The following is a 12,248-nucleotide window of genomic DNA, read 5'->3' as shown; positions in this document are numbered from 1 at the left end:
GTGGTGCGTGTTGTGTACTTAGTGATGAGCTTGTTGGGTCTAGTTGGTAACCGCTAAGCTGAGTCACATACGACATGCAGTGTCTCCTTCACAAGATTCGTCTTCTGATTCATCAACGAATTCTGTGTCTCACCTATTTGAGGGACCGAATGTTGAGGTTGAACAGAGCCTTCCAGGAGTGGTATGTATGTATTATGTGTACTGGATAGAGGCATTTTTCAGCACATTATGCTTTGTGTTTGAGAGATTTACGTGTACTGTATGTCTTCAGTGCAGTAGACTGACTGTATTGGAGGGATGCATCTCTCAGTACTGTAGACGATTGTTACATCTCTTATTATAAATTTATGAGTCACTTTTGTCTGATTGCCAGGTAATCTCTAGAGACCCAAGTTACTGTGCCTTCTTGCTAAATATCGGACAGTTGGGTATTCATTTTAATGTTCCAAGTTTACGGGATAATGTGAGGCAACTTCTTGAACTCATCCCAACTGACCAGGGAGCGATGTTGAACATCAGGCAGTGCAGTTCTGAAATGACGAAAGATGGAATGGCTCAACTGAAGAAATTGTGCTTTGAGATGCCACCACTGAACACTCTATACTACTTAGAGGTAAATCATCTCTTGCCAGCAGGCAAGTGAATGGGTGGACAGATAGACATACATACAATCAGGGACAGATAGACAGACAGACAACCTGACGGGTTGATGGATAGACATACATACACACTCGAGAGTTAAGGTGATGTTATACCTATTATAACTGGGTTACTGGATATGTGATATTGCGATGTACAGAATGTTTGTTAACAAATTTTTTGTCTTGATTAGGTTGTTCATTCCATGTTAATGCCAGCCAGCAGTTTTGAAGAGGAGCAATCGCAACAGTTTCAAGTTTGGTTTTTCGAAAATGGTGGCATCTTTTTATTGCTCAGTTTGCTCAAAGAACCAAACTTTATGAGAGATGCCGACAACACAACACGACGGTGAGACATAGAATCAGATGTGTGTACAATGATTATAATAATAATATTAAATAATAATAATAATAATAATAATAATAATAGGTAGGAAAAACGGACACCATCAACTGTCTGGAACCGGGTCAAGTCTACAAGTACTTGGGTGTAGATGAGAGTAACGGTATTTAGCACAGCATGATGCGGGAGAGACTTCGTCGTGAGTACTTCCGCAGAGTGAAGGTGGTTCTCCGGACTGAGTTGTATGGTCGGAACAAGATTCTAGCCATCAATGGGTTTGCACTACCGGTTCTCACTTACGGTTTTGGCGTCATTCATTGGGGGTGCACAGACCTGCAGCAGCTCGATTGACGGACCAGAAAGCTCCTCTCTATGCATGGTGTCCACCATCCTGCTGCAGACGTTGACCGACTGTACGCTCCTTGCAGTGATGGGGGTAGGGGGTTACAACAGATTGAGTCGACATATCAATCTTGTATTGTGAGGCTGAACTGTTACCTTGCTGACAGTTCTGATCCTTTCATGCAGATGATACGGGAGTGTGACTCTGGAAAATCTTCACACTCGATCAAGCACATGGCTTGTCGGTTTACTGCACAGCTGTGAAGGAGTCTTGCTTTGGACGACAAGTCGCAGAGCTTACACAGGAATGCATCCATCTCGGTTGAAGGTGGCTTCGAGCAAGCACCTGAAACAGATGCGAGACATTACCGTACGTGTTGCAGTTCTCTTCGTGTGCGGTCCTGGAGCGGGAAGCCTATGCACGGGCAGTATCGTCGTCTCACTGAGCAACCGCCTGTGGACATGAAAGAGACCTACGGATGGCTAAAGGCAGCGAATCTTCCTGCTGCAACTGAGGGACTGGTTGTTGCTGCTCAAGACCAAGCACTTTGGACTCGGTACTATAAGTGCAAGATTCTACATCGTGATGTCAGTCCTACTTGTCGCATGTGCAGTGTAGGCCTCGAAACAGTCGACCACATTGTGGCAGGCTGTAGTGCTTTGGCACCAATGGACTACACTGATCGACACAATCAGGTGGCATCCATCATTCACTGGGACGTTTGTCGCCATTTTGGGGTTCCAGTGGAGAGCAGATGGTACCGGCATCATCCTGATAGGCTTGTGGAGACGGATGACATTACTATGATGTGGGATACCACCATCCCCACTGCCAGGAGGATCAAAGCCAATCGTCCAGACATCTGTCTCAGAAATAGGAAGACAAACACTTGTCTTCTTATTGATATCAGCTGTCCTGCTGATGGCAACATTGGCAAGAAACATGCTGAGAAGTTGGCGAAGTACAGCGACTTGCGAGTGGAGATAAGCCGCATGTGGCATTGTCGAACACTGGTGATTCCGGTGGTCTTGGGAGCTTTGGGCACAGTGCACGCAGTTATTGCACGGTGGCTGGACATTATTCCAGGTCATCACAACCTGCAGCACTTACAGAAAACAGTGCTTCTGGGATCTACTCGGATCCTTCGTAAAGTCATGTCTTCTTTCTAGACAGCCGTGATGGTCTAAGTACTTCTGAAGCAAGGTTTGCTTCCGGTACTTGTAATAGACTTTACAAACCAGACTGATCTGGTTGAGCACGACAGAATAATAGATTTCATTGTACGGCAGCTTGCAAAGTCTATAGTATGGTACCCAATTGGATTGGTACAACACAGCACACATGGACGCACATAATAGACCACTGAGGGTGTACTGGCACTTTGTTTTGGATCTTGATTTGTATTTTATCCTTCTGACTAGACTGTGTATCTGTTCGTGTCTGTCTTTAATTGTAGAATGATGGCAAAGTTGGCTCAATAGAGTTACATTCAATTGAGTCTTATGAATGTTTGGTGATCTGTCTGTTGTCTGTTTGTCTGTTTGACATAAGTCATATATGGTAATTGCAATTAATATGCTTTAGCAATGGTAACTACTGACTATGTTTATGATCTTAAGAGTGTCTGTTTTTGCCTAACTGGATGTTGGATCGTCATGTTACGTTTTGTGATTGTAGGTCTTCTTACTCTGTGTGTATCAAACTTGCAAAAGTGATGCTCTGTTCTATGGGGTTTGCAAAACTAACCACTTGGAGTCGTTGTCTTCAACGAGGAGAGAGACTTTCTTCAGTAGAACAGAATGATCAGCAAAGAATCTCGCATGCTCTTCACCAGCTTCCTGGTTTGCAGACTGATTTATTGATTTGGTCAATCGCAACACGGCTTGGTCAAATGGCCTCAGAAGCCAGTGTGAATGCATTAGAGTTGCCATCACTTGAGACAATACATTCAGTGAAGCGCTTAGCTTGGGCATCATCAGCTGGAGTTATTCACTTAGTTCATGCAACACCAGAGGACATACATGCTGCTTTTGACCGATCACCTGGAACAACAGGAAGAGCTGTAGAACCTGAGTGTTCAGCGATAGCAAAAGAAGCTCTAGAAGTATGAAATTAGGCTGTTGAAGTGTTGTTGGTGAGCACGTTAGCAAAGGCCTTGGCAACACTTGTTTTGTGTTATAGGTTTTGTCTGTATGCTTGACTTTGCTTCCGTCTGCGCATGAAAATTTGACACGTGATTCTAACTGGAAACTGTTCATCTCTGACATGCTACTTATGGCCAGAACAAGGTGAGATGGTTAGATGGAGCAATGGTAGTATGTGTTGGTTTTACTTTCTTCTGTCCATGCTTGCCTGTTTGCTCGTCTCTGGCCTGCTTGCTGGCTAGTGGCTTGAATATCTTGACGCTGTTCATTCACTTGTCTTTGTATGTTTGTCATGTTTTTCATGTCATGTGTCATATCTGTTTGTACTTGCTTGTGTACATGTCTGCTTATCTCATGCTCATTTGGAGGTGTCTGTGTTTGTCTTGGTTAGTAGTTGTGAGTAATTTGTTTGAATTGTTTTCCAGATCTGTACGCGTGGCTGCGTGTGAACAGTTTTATCTGATGATCACTCGATGCTCTGGTGATTCACGTCCTCTTTCATACTTTACTGTTCTTCTGTTTGCTGGTCTTGAGGTACCTTTTTGCTGTGCTGAGATATGTATTGATCAGATGACATGACTCTGTGGCTCTAGACGGATGTTGTAAAGCGAGCGAAAATGTCGTCAGAGTATTTCACACTTCTCTGTCATCTACTGAGCCACATTTCCAGTACAAGAGAGATACAACTTGACATTGAGCACAAACTCAACTTGCAGATTCAGTGGTTGAAATCTGTCAAAGTGAGTCTTTTGTACTTTTATGCATAAGTCCCCATAGTAGATGGTTTGTTGATGCAGATGAAGTTTGGGGCATCTGGAGGACCAGTTGTGGAAGATTCTTTGTTGGAGGGACATCTCAATGTAATGAAGGAACTACTGGCATTTAAGACATCAACAGAAAAACACAAAATTGGATCATCAGAAGGACAAGGTCTTATCAAGGTTGGTAGAATTGACAACAGGTAGACAAGTAAATGCTTAGACTTGCAAATAGAATAACATCCACCTAGCGTTGGCAGACAGACTGAAAGTAGGATTTATACAAAGACAAATCATAAATGCACCGCTGGGTTCACAGACAGGAAGTGGAGAGTGGGTGATGCTGAGTAGGTAGAAAGACGGACATACGGACAACTGAATGAATTGTGTTTCCATGTTGTTATTGTTATTGCTCAAATGCAGTAAGACTATCTGTACTGCAGGAATTAGTGGAAGACTTTTTGTGTCCAGCATCTAGAATGTTGTTGCAAGTCAAGAGAAGTCGTGGTGTGTTGATTTATACCATGTCTAGCATTTTCTACTTTTGTTAATTTTGTTTGTGCTTATTGAAATGTCTTTAGGTTCTTTGCCATCTGAGCCAGTCAAACCCATATGCTCTGTTGTTCAGACGCAAAATGCTGCTTATGACTTACTTGTAGCGTTTGTCACTGACTGTGTTCCAAACCTTGAAGAGCTGTGTCGGTTGCAAGAAGAACTCTTTTATCAAGGTATGACATTGTTGACACAGGCATGTAATTGAGACAGGCTGGAAGGAAAAGAAGTAATATCACTGTGACACACACACACACACACGCGCACACACACACACACACACACACACACACACACACACACACACACACGCACACGCACATGCACACGCGCACACACACACACACACACACACACACACACACACACACACACACACACACACACACACACACAGTGTAGTTGTCTGTATTTGATCTTTGAGTAGCAGAGGTGCCTCTTCAAAGGGCTCATTATGAGTCATTGCTGTGGAATTGCAGGTGTAAACAGAGCTTCAGTTACTAGTCAAATGTGTTTATAATAGAAAGTGCAGACTAGATGCACTGATTTGTGTGCACTTTAGGTTATTGCTCACCATCTACAATGTGAAATATCAGGGAGTTTCTAAGTGGACTTTTTTGTTGTAGTCTATAATTGGTGAAACAGAATAAGGATACTTTGAATATGCATGAGAGAGAGAGAGAGAGATCAAAATTACCGTTTTATAAGCTTATTGTTCATGCTTGTTTGTGTGCTTTTGTTTGGCTGTCTGTGTGTTTTGTTTGTATGTTTGTCCATATTTGTCTGTTTGTTTGTCTTTGTTTGTCTATCTTTGGCAGTGTTTCATGAGTATGCCCAATATGCAAGTTAATTAGCTGTTTTATGTTTATGTTCAGTTGCTTGACTACTTATGATTACAGACAATGCTATTCCTTTGCTTGAGTGGGAGTTTGCTCCTCCTGTTGGTCCTCGACCTATGAAGGGGTTTGTTGGTCTCAAGAATGCTGGAGCAACATGCTATATGAACTCTGTTGTTCAAATGGTTGGATGATGAATGTCTGTGTGTAGTCTTTGTGTGTCTTATTTTATTTTGTGTAGTTGTATATGATTCCTGAGATTAGAAATTACATATTGAAGGTGCAGGATTTGTGGAAAGAGACTGAAGAGGAGGAGGAGACATCTTTTGTTGAGGAGAAGAACTTGAAAAACCAGGTGACTGCGAATTGCTATATTGCTGCATAGTTGCTATAATGGTGTTCAGCTGAGTGTTTGTCTGTTGTTTGTTTTCTGTTGACTTGATTATTGACCAGACCAGATGAGGTCGTAAATGTTATTTGTCTGTGTGTATAGTATCTAAATGAACGTGCTGAGAACGAGCAGGAACCAAAGCCTGTTGACAAGTTAACGCCAGCACCTGGTTGTGAAAATCAAGAAGAAGACAGAAACTCATATCGAGTCACTGTTGTCAAACAAATCCAGTGCATTTTTGGCCACTTGATGAAGAGTCGTCTACAATACTACACACCTCGTGGACTATGGAAATCATTTCGCATGCAGGACAGACCAGTAAACGTTCGAGAGCAGCAAGATGCAATGGAATTCTTTAATGGAATCGTAGATGGTGTGGATGAAGGACTTAAGACTATGGAACATGAACAGATAGTTGTGAAGGTGATGGGAGGTGTGTTTGCTGATCAAAAGATTTGCAAGGGATGTCCACATAGGTAAGTTACCTCTATCTTGTATTGTTCTCTGAGGTAACATGTTGCACAGGACGCTCACTTTGACAGCACAAAACACTTGAACAGATTTATTATTTATTGTTCTTGTTGTAATGTGGACTGGTCTATTGTGGTTGCATGATGTTTGTTGCTATTTAGATATGCCAAGGAGGAGCCATTTATGTCTATTAGTGTAGACATTCGACATCACCAACACTTACTGGAGTCTTTGGAGCAATATGTAAAAGGCGACCTACTGGAAGGCGATAATGCATACTTTTGTGAAAAATGTCAAAAGAAGGTAAATGATGTAGCACATTTTATAAATGAAAAGAAAAATTTCTGACAGATCAACATTTAGGACAAAGCTGCAGTTGCATCTGAGTATTGACAAACAGACTGAAAGCTAAATCACTTGCTGTTTGTGAACACTGACAGACACAGTGACAATACGTGTTGTACGGTTTAAGGCTGAGAGCTGCTTGCTTTATTACAGACAAACACACAGACAGACAGACAGATGGACGAATGGGGGTAGTTGGAATTAACTACTAGACTGCAGTCTCACACTGGCTCTGGTAGTTGCATGTTTATCTACTTGCTGTCTTTGTAATTATCTTGTGGATAAAACTAAGTCGTTTTTGACTGAAGGTGGACACTATCAAGAGAACTTGTATACAAAAGCTTCCACCTGTCTTAGTTATTCAACTGAAGAGATTTGATTACGATTGGGAGAGGTAAGTAAGGACCAAGCTGAACCTGCTTTGTATAGTTCAGTTGCAGCTCATGATATGAATCAGTTTAGGTTTTGTAGCTTCCTCAGTTAAGGTGCTTTGTTGTGTAGGGACTGTGCAGTTAAATTCAATGACTATATCGAGTTTCCTCGTGAACTTGATATGGAGCCTTATACTGTACAGGGATTAGCAAAGTTGGAAGGTATCAGCATCACTATGTTGTGTGTATTAGTGTGAAATTCTCTCCTTTTTGTCTGTCTGTTTGTTCCTTTCGTTCGTTCATTTGTCTGTGTGTCTGTGTGTTTGTCTGTTTATCTGTCTGTCTGTCTGTCTGTCTGTATGTATGTATGTATGTATGTATGTCTGTCTGTCTGTCAGTCTGTCAATACGTCTATTTTTCATAAATGAAGTATAGCACCAAAGCAATAGCAAATCTACGTATCCATTATATTTAGTACATACATGAAAACTGGTTAAAACTGCAATGCACACTAGATACGCACCAAAGACACATACACATTATGACTAGACAGAAGGGACCTGTGGTCCCGGTTTCTAAATGTTTATGACTGTCTGTCTGCTTGCCTGCCTGCTAATTTTATGTTATGCAGGTGAGCGAGTGGAGGTGGAGGGTGATCCTGACAAGGACAAAGAAGAACGGGAGGATGGTCCATTTGTGAATGCTTGTACTCGTTATCGGTTGGCAGGGATTGTTGTTCACAGTGGTCAAGCAAGTGGAGGACACTACTATAGCTACATAGCACAGAGGTGAGACAAAGCATGTTTACAACCACAACTTTGTTGATCTCACGCTATCATACCAAATGGAAGGAAAGTGGTCCATGGGTGCAGCCATTTTGAATTTTGGTTCATAATTGCTCACAAACTGTTGTTCTGTTTCGCTTCTGCTTTAGCACATGACTTTTTCTACTTTCGTAAAGCAACTGGTGCTCTTCACGGTGGCCGGTGCCCTGTACTTTGCTTTGTGCTGGGTTTTTTTAAAAATCGTGATGTCACGAAAAGTTTGTTCTTTATGTGCTCACAAACCGTTGCACTTCTTCGCTTCTCCTTTAGCATGCGGCCTTTTCTCACTTGGGAATAGCAACTGGTGACGTTTTTGGTACTCTGTGTTGTATAGATATGCGTTACTGGTGTTCATCTGTAGTTCTTTATGTCATCCTGTGGCTTTCATTGTTACGTCACCTATTGTGACCTCACACATTTATTGTGGTGTCATAAACCTCTGCTCTACGCGTGGATACAGCTTCAGAGTGACATACGCAGGGAACGGCAGGGATGCTCGCATATACTTCCACGTTTGACACACACAGAGTTTGTGTTGTATCTGCCAAATAACTGAATTTTATGATGCCCGAAGTCTAGGTATATGCGGGAATTTGTGTTAATTAATTAGTTTGTCCAGGCGAAGAAAGGGTACTTAGCTATTAGACTATACAGGAATCCAGTGTATTTTACATTTTTTAGAATGTTAGCAATATGTGTGAGAAATTTAGACCATGTCTTCTTTTGTTCAGAGTTGATGGTCAAGGTACAAAATGGTTCAAGTTTGAGGATGGGGAAGTAGGAGAGGCCAGAATGGAGGATGACGAGGAGTTGAAAAGTCAATGTTTTGGTGGAGAATTTATGGGTGAAACGTATGACCATGTGATGAAAAGGTTTTGTGGTGACTAAGTGCAGTAATCATACAATGAATGTTTGATGAAGGAATTTGTTATAGAATGCAGTATCGTAGACAGAAACGTTGGTGGAATGCATACCTTCTTTTCTATGAGAGAGAAGATGTGCCTTATACAGGTACGTTATGAAGGATGTAGTATGTTCTATTACAGATGTTGTATTGATATGTCAAGATTTGGTGGAATATTTGCCATTGTTTTGTAAAGCAATTGTTGCCTACTTCTTTAACTTTGGTAATTGGCTTTTTGGCAATGACATTTGATGTCTTGGAAAGCCACACATTTCTCAATTTGATGTTTGTGATAATGCCAGGGTGATGTTGGTGGCATGAAATGGGTTATTATGTCACGTGTTGGTTTCTTATTCAAGTTTGGATTGGCCCAAACACTGGAAGCATGATGACGACAAACCAAACACAATTATGCTGTACATGGTAACCTACAATAGTACATACATACATACATACATACAGTGAAAGGGGTGAGCCTTTCAAGACATCTACTGATGTAGTTAAAGTAGAGCCACGTATAGTAACACAGTTTTTTTACATTTATGGCTTACAATGAGTTTTGGTCATAGACCTTCTACAACAGAACACATAGTGCATTTATGTGGATTGTTGCTTGAATTTCTGGTGTATTAGTGATTGTACTTTTCTAAAATGTGGTTGATGTTGTTGTTATAGTTGTGGGAACGGATGGTCCTCCTGCTCCTGTGTTACCAGGTGCTATAGAAAGAGCTGTTCAGCGAGAGAACCTTGAGTATAGTCACACGAAAGCACAGTTTGGTTTGGATTACTTTCGATTTATGAGAAATCTAGCTCAAGCGAACTTGCCCTTTATATCAGAAGAGAGACCTGACATCTCAGTATGTACGCTGTGTTTGTCAGTAGGACGTGTGCATAGTGTGTACAAATGTCTGTTTATGTGCTTGTCTACTTGCATGTTTTCTAAGGATTATGTTGCTTTTATAAGTACTCTGTTATGTGTTTGTTTGTGCATTGGTCTGTTTGTCCATTGGTCTGTTTGTCCATTTGTCACTTGTATTTTTTATAATCTATTACACTTGTTTGTTACTTCCAACTTTGTATTTTAGGAGCAGCAAGAACATTCGGTGATGTTATCTGTAAAGCTTCTTACTAAGTTTTTGTTTTCTGTTGGTTTTCGTACTAAGAAGGTAATTCGAGGCTCGGCTTTAGAGTGGAGTAACATCCTGCTTACTCTGCTTCGGTGTAACAAAACTGTACGATTCTGGTTTGCAACGGCAGCCTTGTTTGAACACACTGAAAGATTTTCGGAGTATTTGTTGGAGTGTCCTAGCCAAGAGGTAAGACACAGAATAAGGTGTGTGAGATTATTTGATTGATTTAGGTCCTTGTTTCTCATTGAGATACATGTAGTTGGGTAGTGAGGTGGTGCTTGACCAGAGGAGCTTATGGTGTGTGTGTGTGTGTGTGTGTGTGTGTGTGTGTGTGTGTGTGTGTGTGTGTGTGTGTGTGTGTGTGTGTGTGTGTGTGTGTGTGTGTGTGTGTGTGTGTGTGTGTGTGTGTGTGTGTGTGTGTGTGTGTGTGTGTGTGTGTGTGTGTGTGTGTGTGTGTGTGTGTGTGTGTGTGTGTGTGTGTGTGTGTGTGTGTGTGTGTGTGTGTGTGTGTGTGTGTGTGTGTGTGTGTGTGTGTGTGTGTGTGTGTGTGTGTGTGTGTGTGTGTGTGTGTGTGTGTGTGTGTGTGTGTGTGTGTGTGTGTGTGTGTGTGTGTGTGTGTGTGTGTGTGTGTGTGTGTGTGTGTGTGTGTGTGTGTGTGTGTGTGTGTGTGTGTGTGTGTGTGTGTGTGTGTGTGTGTGTGTGTGTGTGTGTGTGTGTGTGTGTGTGTGTGTGTGTGTGTGTGTGTGTGTGTGTGTGTGTGTGTGTGTGTGTGTGTGTGTGTGTGTGTGTGTGTGTGTGTGTGTGTGTGTGTGTGTGTGTGTGTGTGTGTGTGTGTGTGTGTGTGTGTGTGTGTGTGTGTGTGTGTGTGTGTGTGTGTGTGTGTGTGTGTGTGTGTGTGTGTGTGTGTGTGTGTGTGTGTGTGTGTGTGTGTGTGTGTGTGTGTGTGTGTGTGTGTGTGTGTGTGTGTGTGTGTGTGTGTGTGTGTGTGTGTGTGTGTGTGTGTGTGTGTGTGTGTGTGTGTGTGTGTGTGTGTGTGTGTGTGTGTGTGTGTGTGTGTGTGTGTGTGTGTGTGTGTGTGTGTGTGTGTGTGTGTGTGTGTGTGTGTGTGTGTGTGTGTGTGTGTGTGTGTGTGTGTGTGTGTGTGTGTGTGTGTGTGTGTGTGTGTGTGTGTGTGTGTGTGTGTGTGTGTGTGTGTGTGTGTGTGTGTGTGTGTGTGTGTGTGTGTGTGTGTGTGTGTGTGTGTGTGTGTGTGTGTGTGTGTGTGTGTGTGTGTGTGTGTGTGTGTGTGTGTGTGTGTGTGTGTGTGTGTGTGTGTGTGTGTGTGTGTGTGTGTGTGTGTGTGTGTGTGTGTGTGTGTGTGTGTGTGTGTGTGTGTGTGTGTGTGTGTGTGTGTGTGTGTGTGTGTGTGTGTGTGTGTGTGTGTGTGTGTGTGTGTGTGTGTGTGTGTGTGTGTGTGTGTGTGTGTGTGTGTGTGTGTGTGTGTGTGTGTGTGTGTGTGTGTGTGTGTGTGTGTGTGTGTGTGTGTGTGTGTGTGTGTGTGTGTGTGTGTGTGTGTGTGTGTGTGTGTGTGTGTGTGTGTGTGTGTGTGTGTGTGTGTGTGTGTGTGTGTGTGTGTGTGTGTGTGTGTGTGTGTGTGTGTGTGTGTGTGTGTGTGTGTGTGTGTGTGTGTGTGTGTGTGTGTGTGTGTGTGTGTGTGTGTGTGTGTGTGTGTGTGTGTGTGTGTGTGTGTGTGTGTGTGTGTGTGTGTGTGTGTGTGTGTGTGTGTGTGTGTGTGTGTGTGTGTGTGTGTGTGTGTGTGTGTGTGTGTGTGTGTGTGTGTGTGTGTGTGTGTGTGTGTGTGTGTGTGTGTGTGTGTGTGTGTGTGTGTGTGTGTGTGTGTGTGTGTGTGTGTGTGTGTGTGTGTGTGTGTGTGTGTGTGTGTGTGTGTGTGTGTGTGTGTGTGTGTGTGTGTGTGTGTGTGTGTGTGTGTGTGTGTGTGTGTGTGTGTGTGTGTGTGTGTGTGTGTGTGTGTGTGTGTGTGTGTGTGTGTGTGTGTGTGTGTGTGTGTGTGTGTGTGTGTGTGTGTGTGTGTGTGTGTGTGTGTGTGTGTGTGTGTGTGTGTGTGTGTGTGTGTGTGTGTGTGTGTGTGTGTGTGTGTGTGTGTGTGTGTGTGTGTGTGTGTGTGTGTGTGTGTGTGTGTGTGTGTGTGTGTGTGTGTG

General features: G+C 42.7%; 1 protein-coding gene across 1 annotated transcript in view; it reads left to right on the top strand.

Moving 5' to 3' along the window:
• Positions 1–12,248, top strand: part of LOC134196690 (probable ubiquitin carboxyl-terminal hydrolase FAF-X) — a 29,178-nt gene that overhangs the window by 10,868 nt on the left and 6,062 nt on the right. The window contains exons 25-45 of the mRNA XM_062665905.1: positions 44–181; positions 374–613; positions 833–987; positions 3,002–3,428; positions 3,506–3,612; positions 3,894–4,002; positions 4,062–4,208; positions 4,266–4,409; positions 4,670–4,733; positions 4,808–4,954; positions 5,678–5,799; positions 5,856–5,969; positions 6,108–6,481; positions 6,638–6,779; positions 7,130–7,215; positions 7,323–7,414; positions 7,824–7,980; positions 8,748–8,888; positions 8,951–9,027; positions 9,596–9,777; positions 10,006–10,236. Of these exons, the coding sequence (XP_062521889.1) occupies positions 44–181; positions 374–613; positions 833–987; positions 3,002–3,428; positions 3,506–3,612; positions 3,894–4,002; positions 4,062–4,208; positions 4,266–4,409; positions 4,670–4,733; positions 4,808–4,954; positions 5,678–5,799; positions 5,856–5,969; positions 6,108–6,481; positions 6,638–6,779; positions 7,130–7,215; positions 7,323–7,414; positions 7,824–7,980; positions 8,748–8,888; positions 8,951–9,027; positions 9,596–9,777; positions 10,006–10,236 (3,396 nt within the window). The remainder of the gene's footprint in view (positions 1–43; positions 182–373; positions 614–832; positions 988–3,001; positions 3,429–3,505; positions 3,613–3,893; positions 4,003–4,061; positions 4,209–4,265; positions 4,410–4,669; positions 4,734–4,807; positions 4,955–5,677; positions 5,800–5,855; positions 5,970–6,107; positions 6,482–6,637; positions 6,780–7,129; positions 7,216–7,322; positions 7,415–7,823; positions 7,981–8,747; positions 8,889–8,950; positions 9,028–9,595; positions 9,778–10,005; positions 10,237–12,248) is intronic.

This window comes from Corticium candelabrum, chromosome 21 (genome assembly GCF_963422355.1).
Source record: "Corticium candelabrum chromosome 21, ooCorCand1.1, whole genome shotgun sequence".
In the NCBI taxonomy this organism is placed as follows: domain Eukaryota; kingdom Metazoa; phylum Porifera; class Homoscleromorpha; order Homosclerophorida; family Plakinidae; genus Corticium; species Corticium candelabrum.
This window is presented reverse-complemented; position numbering and strand designations above follow the sequence as displayed.